General features: G+C 42.6%; 1 protein-coding gene across 2 annotated transcripts in view; it reads right to left on the reverse strand.

Annotated features, from left to right (window-relative positions):
• VPS36 (vacuolar protein sorting 36 homolog) overlaps window positions 1-18,683 on the reverse strand; it is a 35,273-nt gene that overhangs the window by 9,222 nt on the left and 7,368 nt on the right. For both annotated transcript variants that reach the window (XM_083357073.1, XM_083357074.1), the window contains 7 exons: window positions 18,468-18,582; window positions 17,837-17,926; window positions 10,777-10,863; window positions 7,503-7,535; window positions 5,646-5,723; window positions 2,627-2,761; window positions 150-215 (listed from right to left, as the gene is read on the reverse strand). In XM_083357073.1, coding sequence (XP_083213199.1) covers window positions 150-215; window positions 2,627-2,761; window positions 5,646-5,723; window positions 7,503-7,535; window positions 10,777-10,863; window positions 17,837-17,926; window positions 18,468-18,582 — 604 coding nt within the window. The remainder of the gene's footprint in view (window positions 1-149; window positions 216-2,626; window positions 2,762-5,645; window positions 5,724-7,502; window positions 7,536-10,776; window positions 10,864-17,836; window positions 17,927-18,467; window positions 18,583-18,683) is intronic.

Genomic DNA, 18,683 nt, shown 5'->3' on the forward strand with positions numbered 1-18,683 from the left:
AGGACAATCTATGTACTGTTGACCAATAGCAAACAATAATGGTTAAGTTCCAGTATTTGTCATCAGCAATTACTCCAGAAAGGTTCCTTGGCACATTTAGTGAAGCTCAAATAGTTTTGTCAAGGTGGAGAAGATAATGCATTCCTCACCTCTAGGCCACGAGCGCGATTCACCAGGCAATAAACCTCCGTGAGGGACATTATTCCTCCCCGTTCCTGTTGATTTAAGAACAGCTCTTAAAACACAAAGTCTGCCATCCCAAAGCAAAATTGGGCAATCTGACAATATCAATATTTACAGAGAGAGGACTGGAAAATTAAAAATGGTGCTGAAGTTATAGGCCAAACAGATGTAGCTTCACAGCAGCAACATACCTGGCGCCAAAACCAACAGGTGCAGGACAGCGGTACCAGAACATTCAACACACAGCCATAAATTTGTCAAGTCTTTCCGGTCATTTCTTTGCCAGTGGTACTTAACATTGCCAAAAATATATCTCAAGTCAACAGTCTCTTTCTATCACCAGTAAAGATAAGAACGACTGATAGCGGTAAGAATCCTTTTTCTAAGACTTAGCTTTTAACAAAATACTAGACAACCCATGACTCCCTGGTTCATCCTTTGGGAGGTATTTCCTTATTAAATTTCTCAATGCTTTCAGGAATGAGAGTTTCTAATGTACTTCCTTCGCTGGAAAAGATGGGATACATTCAGATGTATCTGCCGTGAAAGTAATCTACATTGAACTGTATAGCACAGTCCACCATCAGCACAGGAAATGCTTTATGACATTCTAAATTACGCCATACACTGACTTATGGTAAATTTTTTATTAAATTTGCCAAATTTCAATATCATGGGAGTCATAGATCCTGGATTTTGGATCTTACATTCTGCAAGTTAGCTCATCTGAGGTAATTTGGCTGAAAACATTTTGCCCTATGGTACACACCATTTCACCCAGTTATAGGAATCAAGAGTTTTAGCAATACATAGATATAAAGGAGGAAAATAAAAACATGATCTTTTATTTGCTCTGAAGTGCCTCTGAATTGAATTTTCACAGGACTTGTATTACTTTATTTGCCATGCATTCAAATATCTCTTCTCTTGGCATGCATGGATGTGGATAACATTTCAGAATGATTTCTTTGTTCTAAGGGATCCAAATATAACATCTATGCTACAATAGATTTTAATTTGCGCTTCTGTACCGGAGACAAATCACACTTTGCCAAATAAAGTTCAGTTCAGTACAATCCACTTCAATGTTCTCTATGATGTTTGAGAGAATCCCTCTTGGATAGTTTTGGTCTTCTCTTTAAACAACATCCGAGCTATCAAACATTTTATTTTTCATGTATTTTACTGAGTTTTAGCTTCTACATGCCTGGTTTTACATTTATTTTATTCTACTCTTGGTGTTATTGTATGAGTGATTTTACTAGTATTTTTTTTTGCTGTAAAGTAGACCTTGCTTTGTGAATGCTTTGTGCAGTGATTGAAATTATTATGGTGATGATGACGTAACTTTGTGCCCCGTGTCTTCATTTACAATATTTGAAGTGTCGTTCTCAGTGATTTGTCTGTCTTTACAGTAAGTCAGCACTTGTTGTCCTGTACCTGACCTGTTTTTTTTCTCTCCCCCCCCCCCCGGTAGAATGGAGAGATTGCCTAAATAAGAAATCTCTTTTGGAGCTGTTTTTCGGTGCAAAGCTTTTATCCAGAGTGCTTCCCACAAAAGTGCTCATCCCAAGTTAAGCAGCTCAGCTCTGCGGTCTTCATTAGCTGGCTTGCAGATGCTGCTTGCAACTGAAAAGATTTTTAATATTTTCGCACCTTGGTTTTTGCTTGCTTCCTAAATGGCTCAAGACTGGGAGCCAGGAGTGCCACCAGGCAAACAGCTGGTACTAGCATATTCCTTTCCCATTGTGTCCCTGCTTGCTGTCTTGTAATCCCTTTTCCTCAAATTAATGTAATTACACACATTAATTCTCTTCTTGTTAATCATTCCAGCACTGGGATGAGCTTCCCAAAGGACACAGGAGTGGGGGGAAAGGAAAGCTGAAGGAAAATTGTAAGCACAGTTGCAGTTGAGTGGTGTTCCACTCAATGACCATGTCCCTGAGTGACCACGTTATCAATCTCAATTGCGCTGGCTAAATGAGGACTATGTGTATTTTAATGGATTTATTTATAAACAGTTCTGATTTCATAAAGCAGTACATTTACTTTATTAGGAAAGTTATTAAGTTTTCTCTCTATTATGAGAAAGAAGAAAATCTTTCCCACCAAATACAAGCGGAAAAAAAAATCATAGTCGAGGAATTGAAATCTGTAGATTCGGGAAGATTTATGCATGGTATATAAAATAAAGATTCTCTTAGAATCAAATTAACATAGCAGGTATGTCCCGTAATTTTTTTGACAACAGTTCAGAAGTGGTTTTTCAAGATTTTCTTTTACAAATTCTGAATCTACACTACCACCCCTGGATTTCCTAATATTCTCTGATCCACATTCTAAGTAGGTTTGACTTTCTTGGCTTTTTGAGTTTGGCTAAAGTCACAGTGTGCTAGTATATAAGGCTACACAATGAAAAATAAAAGACAGTTAAGTACTTTACCTCTAAAGGTGCCTGTAAAATTCCAGCTAATTGTTTTGCCAGTTGCATATGGTAATGAGTGCCAGATCCATGAGTTTCCCGAGTAACTGGATTGGCAATGCCCATGCTCAACAAATAGGATTTGAATCTTATTGTCTAAAAAAATGACAAATTTTAAAAATAATACAGAATATTGGATTCTTTACCAAACAGTAATTAATTAAAATAGATTTATCTGAATTTGGAAGATTCCAATATACCAAAGGAGATGGGAAGGAAAGAAGGAAAGAAGGAAGGAAGGAAGGAAGGAAGGAAGGAAGGAAGGAAGGGAGGGAGGGAGGGAGGGAGAGAGAGAGGGAAAGAAATTGTTCCATAGCCTGACATGGTCATGATGAATACCTGGCATGTTTTGAAAACAGGAATTATTTTCAGGGGAGGGGTGAAGACAGGCTATTGGGAGAAAGTACTGTAGAAGCAGCCACCTAGGGATAAAAGTATAGCAGGATCCCATCACGTGCTTACTTTCTGAAGCAGATTTATATTTGAGGAAGCTTGTTGATCCACACAGTGGCTCAGTAGGCTTTCCATGAGAATATTCTTTTTGAGAAGCTTCCCGTAATGATATGGGAGTGTCAGTTTTGTTATGTTTATTAAGGTTGGGATGGAGGGAAAGAAATTGTTTTCACCTTAAGGGTAAGATATAGTATAGAAATGGAATGAAATGGAATGGAATTTTAATAAGCCCCCTCTTGTAATATCATGCAACCAGTGTAGTATTGTGGACCACATGGCACATAACATTAATCTTGTTTACCTAGTTAAAACTTGCTTACCAATATTCACTGAACAAATAAAAAACAAATGAGCTGTATTAAAACTTAGAATGATATGGGAGACTTCCGGTGGCTCCGCGGCGACGGAGGGAGCCTTCCCGGGCTGCCCGCGGCTCAGCTGGTGCTTTTTCGCCCGAAACAGCGCCGATCAGCTGTTCGGGCGAATCTGAAGCCCCCTCCTCGGGAGAAGAGGAGGGGGTGAGCCCCCAGGTGGGGGTTGAGTTCTCCGGGGCCGCCTGAGCTTGGAGCTTGGGCGGCCGAAGGATTGAACTCCCCCGTAGCCTGGGCTGCTCCCAGCTGACCAGCGTCTCTGCTCCGGACTTCATGGAGCAGAGCCAGGCGTCTGCGACCATCCCTGCTTGAAGGAGAGACTATGAAAGGGAAAGAGCAGGCAGAGCAGTACAAGAGGGAAAGATGAAGAGATGAAGAAGATTTTATTTTACTCTCAAGCTTGATGGACTTTGTTTAAAACTTAAAGTGAAAGTGCGTCACAATTGTAAGTAAAAGATGGCGGCTAAACCTCCCCCTAGAACTTTTCGGAGTGCTGGAAATTCTCCGGTGCAACAACAATCATTGCTGCAGGCGTTGCATTCTCCTGATGTATTGACATCGAAGGATCTTGAAAAACATACCCAGTTAATTTTGGAGTCAATGGGTGTTAAATTTCTACAGATGGAGGAGAAATTGGAGAAATTGGAGCAGAGAATGGAAGAAAGGATGGAACAGAAACTTAGAGAAATGAAGGTAGACATTTTGTCCTCAGTGCAAAAAGTTGCTAAATGTGTGGAGGTGCTGGATGATCAAGTGCAAGACTTGATTCAAAAGAATGCTTTATTAGAAGCAAAAGTATTGGAAATTGAAGATTTAAAAGACAAAATTGACAGTGAACAGAGCTTGGCCCAATTTTACCAGATGCAGTTTGCTGTGAGAATTAGAGGCCTAAAAGAGGATATTAAGGAAGATTTAAAGCAGCTGGTTTCTGAGGCTTTTGAGGGAGTATTGAACCATCCAGCATCTGAATTAAAACAAGGTATGGACAAAGTGTTCCGTGTGAATTCGTGGATTGCTAAACAGAGAAAGTTGCCTAGAGATGTGGTGGTTTATTTTGTAAAAAGGGAAATTAGAGATGAAGTTATACAAGCTGCCTACGATACCAAAGTTGTGATTGCTGGTCAACAAGTTTTGGTTTTAAAAGAAATTCCTCCAAAGATTTTAAAGAGAAGGAAGGATTTTATATTTCTTGTGCAAGAGCTCAAGCAAAGAGATATAAGGTTCAGATGGGAGATCCCAGTTGGGTTGAGCTTCATGTATGATGGCAAAAGATACTGTTTGAGTAATGTGAAGCAAGCGCATGATTTTTATAATAATGTCTTGGAAGTAACCCCATCAACACTTCTGGAAGCTGCAGAGGGATCTGGAGAAGGAGAACATCAAGAGGATGAAGATGCACAGATAGACGAGAAGGGTACAGGAGGAGTTCAAGCTGCAACTCTTTTGGACGATCTTAGAGAACAGAGGGTGACGCGTGCTGCCTTAAAACGCTCAAAAAAGAAAAAAAAATAAGACCAGTAGAAATCTATGGAACTTCCACAAAATATTTATAGTTAAGTGGTAGTTGTGTTTTTTTAAAAAAAAAAAAAAGTTTTGGGATGCTATGTATGGTAATAGATTTTTTTTTTTAATTTGGAATTAATGGACAACTTACTACAGAGGAAGAGGAAGAAAGTTTTGTGGGTTAATGTGGGTTAATTTGTGTAAGAACTATTTATTAATGTGCAAATGAGAATATGTTAAGGTAATAGTGAATTGTGGAAGAACATAGATGGGAATGATGCTAGTTTTCTTTTATTTTAGTTTTTTATATATATTTAGTATTATTAAGGATTGGTTTACTATATACAAGCTAGAGAGTGATGGATTTTAGAGTTTATAATTGTTAGTATATGATTGTTTATGATTGCCTTTTAGATATATACCTTGTATTTTGCTCTGGGAAGTCGGGGGGGGGGGAGGGGGGAGGAGGGGAAGTGGAGGGGGGGAGGTAGGGGAGGGAGGAGGGGGAGGGGGGGAGATAGGGGGGAGGTAGGGAGGGGAGGATGGAGGGGGAAGGGGGTTTTTTTTAAAGGAAAATTGTATTTTATAAAACTTTTCAATAAAAAAAACTTAGAATGATATGGGAATTGTATTTTAGCAGCATATTAGCTGACCTCATCTTCAGTGATGTCACCCTGCTTCTCTCTGATCTTGCTAGCAATTGATTTTGACAGCTCCACCATTTCCTTTGCCTGTAAGACACAACATAAAGCACAAAATAATGAGGGAACACAATCTTGCTCCATTATTGTGGATCACTCTTCATGGAACAGGCTTCAACTGTTCAGCAGGTCAAAGTTAGGAAACAGAGTTCTTGGATTAGATGTCAAGATTGAATTGTTAACTTCTATTGCTACTCAACTTGCCACAAAAACAGGGGTGAGGAGTAGGAAGCAATAATAATAATAATAATAATAATAATAATAATAATAATAATAATAATAATAATAATAATAATAAGAAGAAGAAGAAGAAGAAGAAGAAGAAGAAGAAGAAGTAGTAGTAGTAGTAGTAGTAGTAATTGGAAGGGACCTTGGAGGTCATCTAGTCCAACCCCCCACTCAGGCAGGAAACCCTACACCATTTCAGACAAAGAAGTACATTATATTAGAAGTAAACAGTAGTCTAAGAAGCCATCCACGGACTGTGAGAGCCAAGGCTACTAACACAAGTGTCTGACGGAGAAGTGGACCGTTCTCACAACAAACCAAAGACATATGATTGGGCAACATGAACACTTGCTGAGTGGGGGTTATGGGAAGCTATTGTTTAATTAGGCAGATTTTTGCATGGGAAAACCAGAGCTGGTTTTGCTTCTTCAGTTCCGAGATGTGTATTCAATAAAGTTTATCTTTTATGGCACTTCAAAGCCTTGAAGATTCTTTAATTTTGAGTTCCTAGTTGGACGGTTGACATTAAACTAGCTCTCTTAAAGCTATGAGTGCAGCCTACTTGGAGGCTTCCGAGAGGATTGTAACATAATGATGTCAGGAGTCAAGAAGGTCACAGCCAAGCCTGGGCTAGTCCCTCCACGAAAAGCACTGGGGTCAGCCCAGCTGGATTTCAGAATGCAACCAGTGGTAACGAGGTCCAAAGTGAGAGTGGAGAAGATGGAGTAACCGCATGTGCGAGAGGAAAGGGCTGTGGCAGGGTCCCTCTATACTGGCCAAACGGTCCAATGGACAAGTGGCGTGGGGAAGGCCACCAAGATGGAGTTCCCCTTAATCCCACTGGGGGTTGCGATAATCCGAGGGAGCAAATGGAAGGCCAAGAGGGCTGTGGACTAGGAAGAGTCAGCAGAGTAGAAGCCCCTAATCATCTCCCACAGTCCTTTGGTGGAGCAGCTGCGTGAAAAGTTTGGTGGGATGGAGATGCAAGGAGTGGAACAGGTGAAGTCCCCAGCCCGGGGGGGGCAGCGCTGGGGATGGCTCAGGCTGTGGCTTCGTCTCAACCAGCAGCACTAAGTCGGGGGTGTCAGGGAACAGCTAGAACTGCACCGCTGGCTTCCAGGCAGCCCCCACTAGTCCCTGGCTGGCATTTCCCTTCCTTTACAATTCAATTAGGTGTTATTGAGATGGAGTCAATTGCTGCTCACTGTATAGACAGATATCTAGCATCTAGACATATTGTCAATAATATTTCACTTTATTTAATTAATTTATATGATAATAACTTCACAAGTAACCACTAAGCTAGCTATGATGATTCAAATAATGCATATTTATAGTATGTACGTGTGTGTGTGTGTGTGTGTGTGTGTATTGCTCAAAAAAATAAAGGGAACGCTTAAACAACACAATGTACTGTATTTAATAGTAGGATGTCTTATTTTCTGTAAATATGATGATGCAAGATATACTTCTATATAGCAGATTCCCAGAACTACCCTCCCCTATTTTATTCTGTTGAATAAAATTAGTTTCTCCAGTCCCAGTTAATCAGCATGCTTACTGATAAAGTGGAGATATTACCTTTTCCATCAGCTTGCTGAGGTCTTCAAAAGCCTGAAATAATAAACTGATTTAGTACTATATAATTTCTTCATATTGAATAAAATGCAATTGTATCACACCTGTAATTTAACTTTCTTCCCAAATTCAAAAAACTAAAAAACAATCCTTTGCCATTTTTGGAGTTCAAATATCAGTACTTTTAATACATAAATTATATACATGCTTCTGTAACCTAAATGGATTGTATTTCTGACTAGAAAAGCACACTAGAAACTTACCCTTAAAAAGCCTCCTATCTTAGAGCAACTCATTTTCAACATGGTCTGAAAGTAAATAGTTACTCTAAACCAGGATATTCTCATCTGACATGCATTTATAATTTTACAAGGTGAAAGTAAATCGACACTAGGAAAATCTGGAAGAATTTAATAGGGCATGATGCTACATAGGTTTTTTTTACATATTTATTTGCAAAACTCACCATTTCAATTAAAACTGCATATTTAGCCTTGCTCTCAACAACATGAACAAATTTCTTACCTAACAATAAAAGAAAAAAACATCTACAGTTGCAAGAAAAAGTATGTGAACCCTTTGGGATTACGTGGAGTTTTGCATGAATTGGCCATAAAATGTCATGTAAGTCACAACAATAGAAAAACACAGTCTGCTTAAAATAATACTACACAAACATTAGCTGTTGTCATGTTTTAATTGAACATAAGATGGAAACATTCACAGTGCAGGGTGCAAAAGGTATGTGAACCCCTAGCCTAATGACTTCTCCAAGAGCTAATTGGAGCCAGGAGTGAGCCAACCTTGACTCCAACCAGTATGATGATATTAGATGTGTTGCTGACAGCTGTCCTGCCCATTAAAAACACACACCTGTTTTGGGTTTACTGGTCTCAAGAAGCACTGTCTGATGTGAACCATGCCTCGCAGAAAAGAACTCTCAGAAGACCTACGATCAAGAATTGTTGACTTGCATGAAGCTGGAAAGGGTTACAAAAGTATCACCAAAAGCCTTGATGTTCATGTGTCCACGGTAAGACAAACTGTCTACAAATGGAGAAAGTTTAGCACTGTTGCTACTCTCCCTAGGCATGGTCGTTCTATAAAAATGACTGCAAGAGCACAGCACATAATGCTTAATGAGGTAAAGAAGAATCCTAGAGTGTCAGCTAAAGACCTACAGAAATCTCTGGCACATGCTAATATTTTTGTTGACACATCTACAATAAGGAAAACATTAAACAAGAATGGAGTACATGGGAGGACACCACGGAGGAAGCCATTGCTGTCCAAAAAAAATATTGCAGCACGTTTGAAGTTTGCAAAAGAGCACCTGGATGTTCCACAGCACCACTGGCAAAATATACTGTGGACAGATGAAACTAAAATTGAGTTGTTTGGGAAAAACACACACCACTATGTGTGGAGAAAAAAAGGCACAGCACACCAACATCAAAACCTCATCCCCACTGTAAAACATGGCGGAGGGAGCATCATGGTTTGGGGCTGCTTTGCTGCCTCAGGGCCTGGACGGATTGTTGTCATTGATGGGAAAATGAATTCCAGAGTTTATCAGGACATTTTGCAGGAAAACGTACGACCATCTGTCCGCCAACTGAAGCTCCGCAGAGGATGGGTGAGGATGACCCAAAGCATACAAGTAATTCAACAAAACAATGGCTTCAACAGAACAGAATACGCCTTCTGGAGTGGCCCAGAGTCCTAACCTCAACCCGATTGAAATGCTGTGGCATGACCTTAAGAGAGCGATTCACACCAGACATCCCAAGAATATTGCTACACTGAAACAGTTTTATGAAGAGGAGTGGTCCAAAATTACTCCAGATCGTTGTGCAGGTCTGATCTGCAACTACAGAAAACGTTTGGTTGAGGTTATTGCTGCCAAAGGAGGGTCAACCAGTTATTAAGTCCAAAGGTTCACATACTTTTTCCACCCTGCGCTGTGAATGTTTCCATCTTATGTTCAATTAAAACATGACAACAGCTAATGTTTGTGTAGTATTATTTTAAGCAGACTGTGTTTTTCTATTGTTGTGACTTACATGATGTTTAGAGCGCATTTTATGGCCAATTCATGCAAAACTCCACGTAATCCCAAAGGGTTCACATACTTTTTCTTGCAACTGTAGATCAACAGACAGTGTGTTTTAAATAATCCTACTTTCAACTGTTTCAGGCTTTAGTACAAAGAATGTATACACACCTGAAAGGAACTTCCTGAGACAAATAACTAACGGAATCTCCTTTTTCTAAAAAAATAACAATAGCTAGCAGATGCAGAAAATCTATTCTAAAATTCAGGGCACCAGTTTTAAAATTAAGTGATCTGAAATTCGGATTACTTCACAGCAGTTTCCCTCAACTGACACCCATTCTTTGTATCCTCCAATAGACAGAGGAAGAAAAAGAGAGCAGAGTTACATGTGGCTCTTGGTCATATACTGTGAAAAATGCAAATATTGGTATATTTTTGTAAATCTGCTAAAAGAGCCTCCTTTGCCTTGGTAGTTCACAGGTTGAACAGTAGTGAGGAGATTGTTTCTTGTATAGATTTGTAGAAAATTACCCGGAGAGACGCATGACTACAGCTGCGGGATGCTTAACTTAATTCAACTCAGCAGCTACCAGCTGTAGAAAGACTTTGGTTTGCCTTCATCTCTGTATGGCCAGGAAATGAACTTCAATTGTATTTTTACTTCATTTTATCACTTGAATCAGAGACTTGTAGTTCAAAATAAAAGTCAGTGTCAAAACCTATGATTAAAAGTTGGCTTATATCAGAAATGACCCATGTGCTGAACCAGGATCCTCAGCTCAGACAAAAGAAGAGGCTATGGTTTAAGAAAACCAACAACAAACAGTTCCCACTCCTGAATGAGCAAGTGTGAGCAAGAGGCAAGTTGTGGGTTTTGCTGATGTGTTGCTCAACAATAGTTTGGCCTGCTCCTAAGGGGAACACCTGCATTTTACCTGAATAAAGAACACGATCCAAACTGAACAAAACATTTACATAATCCTGAATCGTGACTAGAAATATATCCAGTAATAAAGTAACATTTTCCAGCGACCATCCTTTTTCCATAAAAGATTTATTCTCCTCAAACTGAACATGTAAAAATAAGATAACCAAAAGGACAGGGGAAAAAACATATGGTGTTGGAAAAGGTTCCTCCCCCCCCAAAATATATGAATGCAATTTGGTCCCTTAATATCTTAAACTATAAATGATTACTGTTTCTGAAGGAAAATTACTTGCCTCAGAAATGTTTTTATCCATCTCTTTTCTTCTTTCTTCTAATTTTCTTTCAATGCCAACAATTCCTGCAGCTCTTATTCTTCCACTCTGCAGAACACATACGACAAATGGGAGAGCAATGTAAGGAAAGCTCCGGCAAATATTGACAGCTGCATTTAGAAGCAGTATTACAACAGTGACTGCCTTTTGTATCCAACTAAAAACCATGGTTTGAAGAAGATAGGAAAAAAAAACATACAATATTTTGCCGACAAGGCAAGAAAGCAATCTTGACAGTTTCCTAGTTTGTTTTGCCGTCTTTCTGCCTTCTTTGCCTTGTATCTGTGAACGAGGTAGGGCACAAAAAGCTACCATACATAGAAAAGAAAAATGCTCACAACATCAGTAATATTAGAGAAAATAAATCAACGAACAACGTTTGCTACATGATGATCAGTTTGCGAAGTGTTCGAAAAGATGCTACATGCTAAGCTCTATGGAGCCTAGGCTAAGCTTTCTAAATGCAAATTCCATCAGGCAGGCCTCGACTACCTGGGATGCCAAATCTCCAGCGAGGGAGTGAAAATGGACCCTGCCACGCTCAAGGCAGTGCTAGATTGGCAGCCTCTACAGACCCGTAAGCAGCTTCAAAGTTTTTTAGGGTTCGCCAACTTTTACCGGCAGTTCATCCCCTCCTTCGCGAAAACAGCTATGCCAATTACTGAGCTATTGAAAACCAGAAAAGGGATGGGCGGTGGGGAAGCCCTGACCTTGTTATCCTTTGCAATGGACTGTGGAATGCCAATCCATAAATCAATAAATAATTAGGTAAATGTAAAGGTTCCCCCGCACGTGCTAGTCGCTTCCGACTCTAGGGGCCGGTGCTCATCTCCGTTTCAAAGCCGAAGAGCCAGCGCTTGTCCGAGGACGTCTCCGTGGTCATGTGGCCAGCATGACTAGATGCCAAAGGCACACGGAACACTGTTACCTTCCCACCGTAGTGGTCCCTATTTTTCTACTTGCATTTTTACGTGCTTTCGAACTGCTAGGTTGGCAGAAGCTGGGACGAGTAACAGGCGCTCACTCTGTTACGTGGCACTCGGGATTCGACCCGCCAAACTGCCGACCATCTGATCGACAAGCTCAGTGTCCTAACCCACTGAGCCACCGCATCCCTGTAAATAAATAATTAAATCAATACAATTATTTTTGCCCTAGGGCAAAACATGATTTCTTTTCACGTTCTGAGGTGAGAGTGTGAGAGTGGCTAGCTTTCAGGGCTAAGGCAGGACTTGAACTCATGATCTGCTTTCTATAGCCTGATGCCTTAACCACTAGACCATTCTGGCTCTTGGAGCAATATATGAACACAGCGAATATGCACAGGGCATAGACTTATCACCTCCCACTCATTATCCAATGCAGATTAGATGTTTTCCTTTAGTTTTCAATTAATGTCAAAAGGGATTAATTGATATAAACTATATATTAAAGTTCAGGAAATTACTGTTAAGAAAAAGCATAAATTGCTGTGTTCAGAGATAAAGCTAAATTCCAGGTACTTAAAAAGTGAAGCAATATTTTCCTGTTTCCTTGTGGCTGTGCTAGAGAAAGAGAGAAGAACTGATGAGATTAAGGCTCATGTAGGTTCATGTAAACCTTGATTTAACAGAATACCAGGGGAAATGGATGTCCATCATTCCTGATTGTTAAATTAAAATGGTTATCAGTTTAATCCATTATGCAAATTTAAAAAATGATAAAAATACAATTGCAATTGCACAGTGCTTTAGAGCGGTTTACAGAGTCAGCTAATTGCCCCAAATGCAGATTTGTCTGTTGCATTTAAAGCCTGCTAAACCAAGTTTCACTATAATCATAATTCATTATCCAAATAAAGACAGGGTGTCACTGATTTCCTAAAATCTTTTTCACCCTACCAAATTACACTGGCATTCTAAACTATTACATTTTTCCCTTTTACCTAGTAACAAAAGTTATCAACTATGCAACGTGTACCTCTTTATGAAATAGAAACCCAATTATATCTTTTATATTACCGTATATACTTGAGTATAAGCCGAATTTTTCAGCCCACTTTTCGGGCTGAAAAACTCCACTTCGGCTTATACTCCAGTGAACAAAAAAAAAGAACTGTCCCTTAGTTCGGAACAGGCTGCTGAGAGAAGGGAGCGGCAGAGCCTTGCAGAGCTGGCGGCAGTCCAGCGTTGTTTCTCCCCCTCGTGCGTGCGTGTGTGTGTCAGACCCACGGGAATGGCTGGTAGGGAAGCGGCATTCCGGCATTCCCCCCCTTCCTGTGTGTCGAGCCCACGGGGCTTGACACACAGAGAAACGCAAATGCCGGACTGCCGCCACCTTTACTAGCCATTCCTGCGGGTCTCACACACACACACACACACACACACACACACACACACACACACACGCCGCCGGGCTCGGCTCCTTGGCAGGAGGGGCAGCCCCTGCCGCGCCCCCCTCCCCTCCCGCAGCGCCGCGCCGCCGCCGCTTCCTCCGGGCAAGTCGGGGGGGGGCTTGCGGGGCGAAGGCACCGGCCGGGGGGCAGGCAGGGCGGGAGGGCGGCCGCGCAGCTCAGCGCCGCCCCAAAGCCACAGCCAGCCGCCGCCGCCCACGTCCCGGCGGAGAGAGCCTGCCCTGCGGAGCGCGCTCGCTCGCCCGCTGCCTCGCCCGCTTGCCCGCTGCCTCGCCCGCTCGGTTGCTCACCCGCTGCCTCGCCCGCTCGCCCGCCCGCTGCCTCGCTCGCCGCCTCGCCCGCTCGCCCGCTCGCTCGCCGCCTCGCCCGCTCGCTCGCCGCCTCGCCCGCTCGCCCCCTCGCTCGCCCTCCCGCTGCCTCGCCCGCTCGCCCGCTGCCTCGCCCGCTCGCTGCCTTGCCCGCTCGTTCGCTCGCCCGCTGCCTCGCCCGCTTGCCCGCTGCCTCGCCTGCTCGCTCTCCCGCCCGCTGCCTCGCCCGCTCGCTCTCCCGCCCGCTGCCTCGCCCGCTCGCTCTCCCGCCCGCTGCCTCGCTCGCCCGCCGCCTCGCCCGCTCGCTCGCCCGCCCGCCGCCTCGCCCGCCCGCCCGCCGCCTCGCTCGCCCGCCGCCTCGCCCGCCGCCTCGCTCGCCCGCCGCCTCGCCCGCCCGCCGCCTCGCCCGCTCGTTCGCCTGCTGCCTCGCCCGCTCGCTCTTCCGCCCGCTGCCTCGCTCGCCTGCCGCCTCGCCCGCTCGCCCGCCCGCCCGCTGCCTCGCCCGCTCGTTCGCTCGCCCGCTGCCTCGCCCGCTTGCCCGCTGCCTCGCCCGCTTGCCCGCTGCCTCGCCTGCTCGCTCGTTCGCCCGCTCGTTCGCCCGCTGCCTCGCCCGCCCGCTGCCTCGCCCGCCCGCTGCCTCGCCCGCTCGCTCTCCCGCCCGCTCGCTCGCCCGCTGCCTCGCCCGCTCGCCCGCCCGCTGCCTTGCCCGCTCGTTCGCTCGCCCGCTGCCTCGCCCGCTTGCCCGCTGCCTCGCCTGCTCGCTCGCTCGCCCGCTCGTTCGCCCGCTGCCTCGCACGCCCGCTGCCTCGCCCGCTCGCCCTCCCTCCCTCCCTTCCTCCACACACACACACATTCTTCGGTAAAGAGATTCACTCGATCCATGGTTTCAAGGTTGGGGTAGAGAAATCCCGGTTTGTTTCAAGAAACCGGGGTGGTTTATGAGCCTATAGATTTTAGACTTTGCATCTTGTTTTGCTTCCTCGGTTCCCATGAAGCCCGAAACTCTTTTTTTTCCCCTCTGGTTTCTGCCCAACTGTCAACTCGTGGTAAAACAAACAAACAAACAAACAAACAGAAAGCCCTTGCCTCTGGTTCCTGAGGAAAGAAAAAGTTGAGGGAGAAGTGGAGAACATTCCCTTCTTCGTTGAAAGCTGAAAGCAAACGCGCTGCAAAATTCTCTCTCTCTCTCTCTCTCTCCCTCCCTCCCTCCCTTCCTCCACACACACACATTCTTCGGTAAAGAGATTCACTCGATCCATTGTTTCAAGGTTGGGGTAGAGAAATCCCAGTTTATTTCAAGAAACCGGGGTGGTTTATGAGCCTATAGATTTTAGACTTTGCATCTTGTTTTGCTTCCTCGGTTCCCACGAAGCCCGAAACTCTTTTTTTCCCCCCTCTGGTTTCTGCCCAACTGTCAACTCGTGGTAAAACAAACAAACAAACAGAAAGCCCTTGCCTCTGGTTCCTGAGGAAAGAAAAAGTTGAGGGAGAAGTGGAGAACATTCCCTTCTTCGTTGAAGGCTGAAAGCAAACGCGCTGCAAAATTCTCTCTCTCTCTCTCTCTCCCTCCCTCCCTTCCTCCACACACACACATTCTTCGGTAAAGAGATTCACTCGATCCATGGTTTCAAGGTTGGGGTAGAGAAATCCCGGTTTGTTTCAAGAAACCAGGGTGGTTTATGAGCCTATAGATTTTAGACTTTGCATCTGCAAAATTCTCTCTCTCTCTCTCTCTCTCTCTCTCTCTCTCTCTCTCTCTCTCTCTCTTGTGTTATCTCGAACCAGATGGGATGGCAAACTCAAATGCAAATGGGGATCTTGCAGATCTTGCCCTGCCCCCACGGTTACCTTCTGTTCTTGATGAGCTCACGAGTGCTCAAGGACAAAATAGGGCTGGGCAGAGCCGGCAGTTAAAAATAGGATGCAGATAAAAGGAAAGGTAAGGAGGGGTTCAGGTTGAGAGGAGAGGCTGCGTAGCCTTAGTGTAACTCCTGTGTGGGCTGACTGGGTTGCCTCCGATGGGCTCTGACAGTGGAACAGAATGGAATAGAAAATATGGAATGGATTGGAACAGAACGTAGAACAGAACAGAACAGAACAGAACAGAATAGAATAGAATAGAATAGAATAGAAAAGAAATATAGAAAGTGAATAGAATAGAATAGAAATATAGAAAGTGAATAGAATAGAATAGAAATATAGAAAGTGAATAGAATAGAATAGAATAGAATAGAATAGAATAGAAATATAGAAAGTGAATAGAATAGAATAGAATAGAATAGAATTATAGAAAGTGAATAGAATAGAATAGAATAGAGAATGGTAATAAGAATAGAATAGAATAGAATAGAATAGAATAGAATAGAATAGAATAGAATAGAACGTAGAACAGAACAGAACAGAACAGAACAGAATAGAATAGAATAGAATAGAATAGAAATATAGAAAGTGAATAGAATAGAATAGAAATATAGAAAGTGAATAGAATAGAATAGAAATATAGAAAGTGAATAGAATAGAATAGAATAGAAATATAGAAAGTGAATAGAATAGAATAGAATAGAATAGAATAGAAATATAGAAAGTGAATAGAATAGAATAGAATAGAATAGAATAGAATAGAATTATAGAAAGTGAATAGAATAGAATAGAATAGAGAATGGTAATAAGAATAGAATAGAATAGAATAGAATAGAATAGAATAGAATAGAATAGAATAGAGTAGAGTAGAATAGAATAGAAATATAGAAAGTGAATGGAATAGAATAGAATAGAATAGAAATATAGAAAGTGAATAGAATAGAATAGAATAGAGAATGGTAATAAGAATAGAATAGAATAGAATAGAATAGAATAGAATAGAATAGAATAGAATAGAATAGAATAGAATAGAATAGAATAGAATAGAAATATAGAAAGTGAATAGAATAGAATAGAATAGAATAGAAATATAGAAAGTGAATAGAATAGAATAGAATAGAATAGAATAGAATAGAATAGAATAGAATAGAAATATAGAAAGTGAATGGAATAGAATAGAATAGAAATATAGAAAGTGAATAGAATAGAATAGAATAGAATAGAATAGAATAGAATAGAATAGAATAGAATAGAATAGAATAATAGAATAGAGCTGGAAGGGACCTTGGAGGTCTTCTAGTCCAGCCCCTTGCTCAAGCAGGAGGACCTATACCAGTGGTGGTGAACCTATGGCATGCCTGCCAGAGGTGGCACTCAGAGCCCTCTCTGTTGGCACGTGCGCCACCACCGCTGCCAGCAGCAGGTCCTTGTCGGTTGGTGGACTGGAAGAAAAGGGAGGGGGAAGCATTTTACATGCGTGCATGCGTGCACGGGGCCACGAGCAGGCACATGCTGCAAAGGGGGCGGGGCTAGTGCCTGCGTGATACTCACTAGCCCAGCCCCGTTCTCACATGGTGCGGTGCCTTGTATCTGCACCCTGCGGTGCGGCGGTTGGCGTTTTTGTGCCTTGCGGTACGGTGGCCCATTTTTTGCTCCCCCTTTTTTTTCGTGCCAGAGGCGGCACTCAGAGGCGCCTCCCTGTCCCCTCCCCCGAGGGCACCAGAATGCCGATGCTGCCTTGGCACTTTGTGATAAACAAGTGGATTTTGGCTTGCGGTTTGGGCACTCGGTCTCTAAAAGTTTCGCCACCACTGACCGATACCATCTCAGACAAGTGAATGTCCAGTCTCTTCTTAAAAACCTCCAGTGATGGAGCACTCTTGATTTCTGGTGGCAAGCTGTTCCACTGGGCAGCTGAGAGAAAGGGGCGGCAGAAGCTGCATCCCCCGAAAGAAGTCTTCGCCGAGAAAATGGGCGCTGAGACGCCTCATTCTCTCGCTCAGCAGAGACTTCTTTCGCGAGATCCAGCCTCTGCCGTGCTGCACCGAGAGAACAGCAAGCCGCCCCATTCTCTCAGTGGAGCACTCCACCGCCCCATTCTCTCGGCGGCTTTTCCACCCCGTTCTCTCATCTCAGCAGAGACGTCTTTCGGGGGATCCAGCCTCCAGCTGCTGCATTTCCCAGCCTCGGCTTATATTCGAGTCAATAACTTTTTCCAGTTTTTGGGGGTGAATTTGGGGGTCTCGGCTTATACTCGAGTCGGCTTATACTCAAGTATATACGGTATTTTGAAAGAGGTTCACATGCAACCATATTGTATTAACCCAACATAGTTGCTTGTCAACACATCACCTCCTTCGCTCCCAGGCAGCATCTTCCTGCTTGAAGTTTTCTCTATCATGTTTAAGTATCAATCTTACTTAGAAATGAGATATCCAAGCATTACAGATTGGATACTTACCTGTGAAGCCCTGTCAACATCTATAGCTTGAGAAGCTGGCATGTTCTCCCATCTGCGCTGAGACATTTCTTCCGTAAGCCTCCTGAAGAACTATGTGGCAATAATTTCCAAAAGTGAGCAATCGCAAAAATGCATTGAAACTAACATTTTAATATTTTAGATATGCTCCAAGTAGATAAAAGCTGCTTCCATAATACCTAAACTAGGGGATAATGTGAAATTTAACATACCACTCATCCTTGAAAGAATTCAAAAATGCTTCAGTCCATTTTGACTCAAAACACAAAAAATGTATAAATAAATTAATAAAATAATAATAATAATAATAATAATAATAATAAATTCACCATCACTAAATTGCAAAAGGCAGCTTTACTTAGAGCAGCTGACATCCTGCAACAATACTTCTAACACCAAACATCAACATCTGCCTATCCCAGGTCCTTGGAAAAGACTCAAAAGGTGGATAAAAATGTCAAATCCAGTCTGAACATCTGGCTTACAGTGTGACAAACATAATCTTGGAATTCCGTATGATAAATTCTCTTATCTCTCCTTAAATGAGTCTTTTAACCACACTAAAAATTCTTCCTGTAATTTTTATACGCAGTCATTTAGAAAACATACTTACTTCAATCTGACCATGTTCTTTGAAAGAAAGCTTGATATATGAGTATTTACTATTCTGGAATGGACCAGGATCCTTATTGGAACCTACTGGATGAAGATGTACTACAATTTTGGCACTAAAGGTACAAAAAAAGAGAAAATATATTTTTTGTTATTAAAGAATAAATTCCTAAAATCAAAAAGCATTTTTTAACGTTTTCATTCAGATTACCTTTCA

This window comes from Vipera ursinii (genome assembly GCF_947247035.1).
Source record: "Vipera ursinii genome assembly, chromosome: 1".
In the NCBI taxonomy this organism is placed as follows: Eukaryota; Metazoa; Chordata; class Lepidosauria; order Squamata; family Viperidae; genus Vipera; species Vipera ursinii.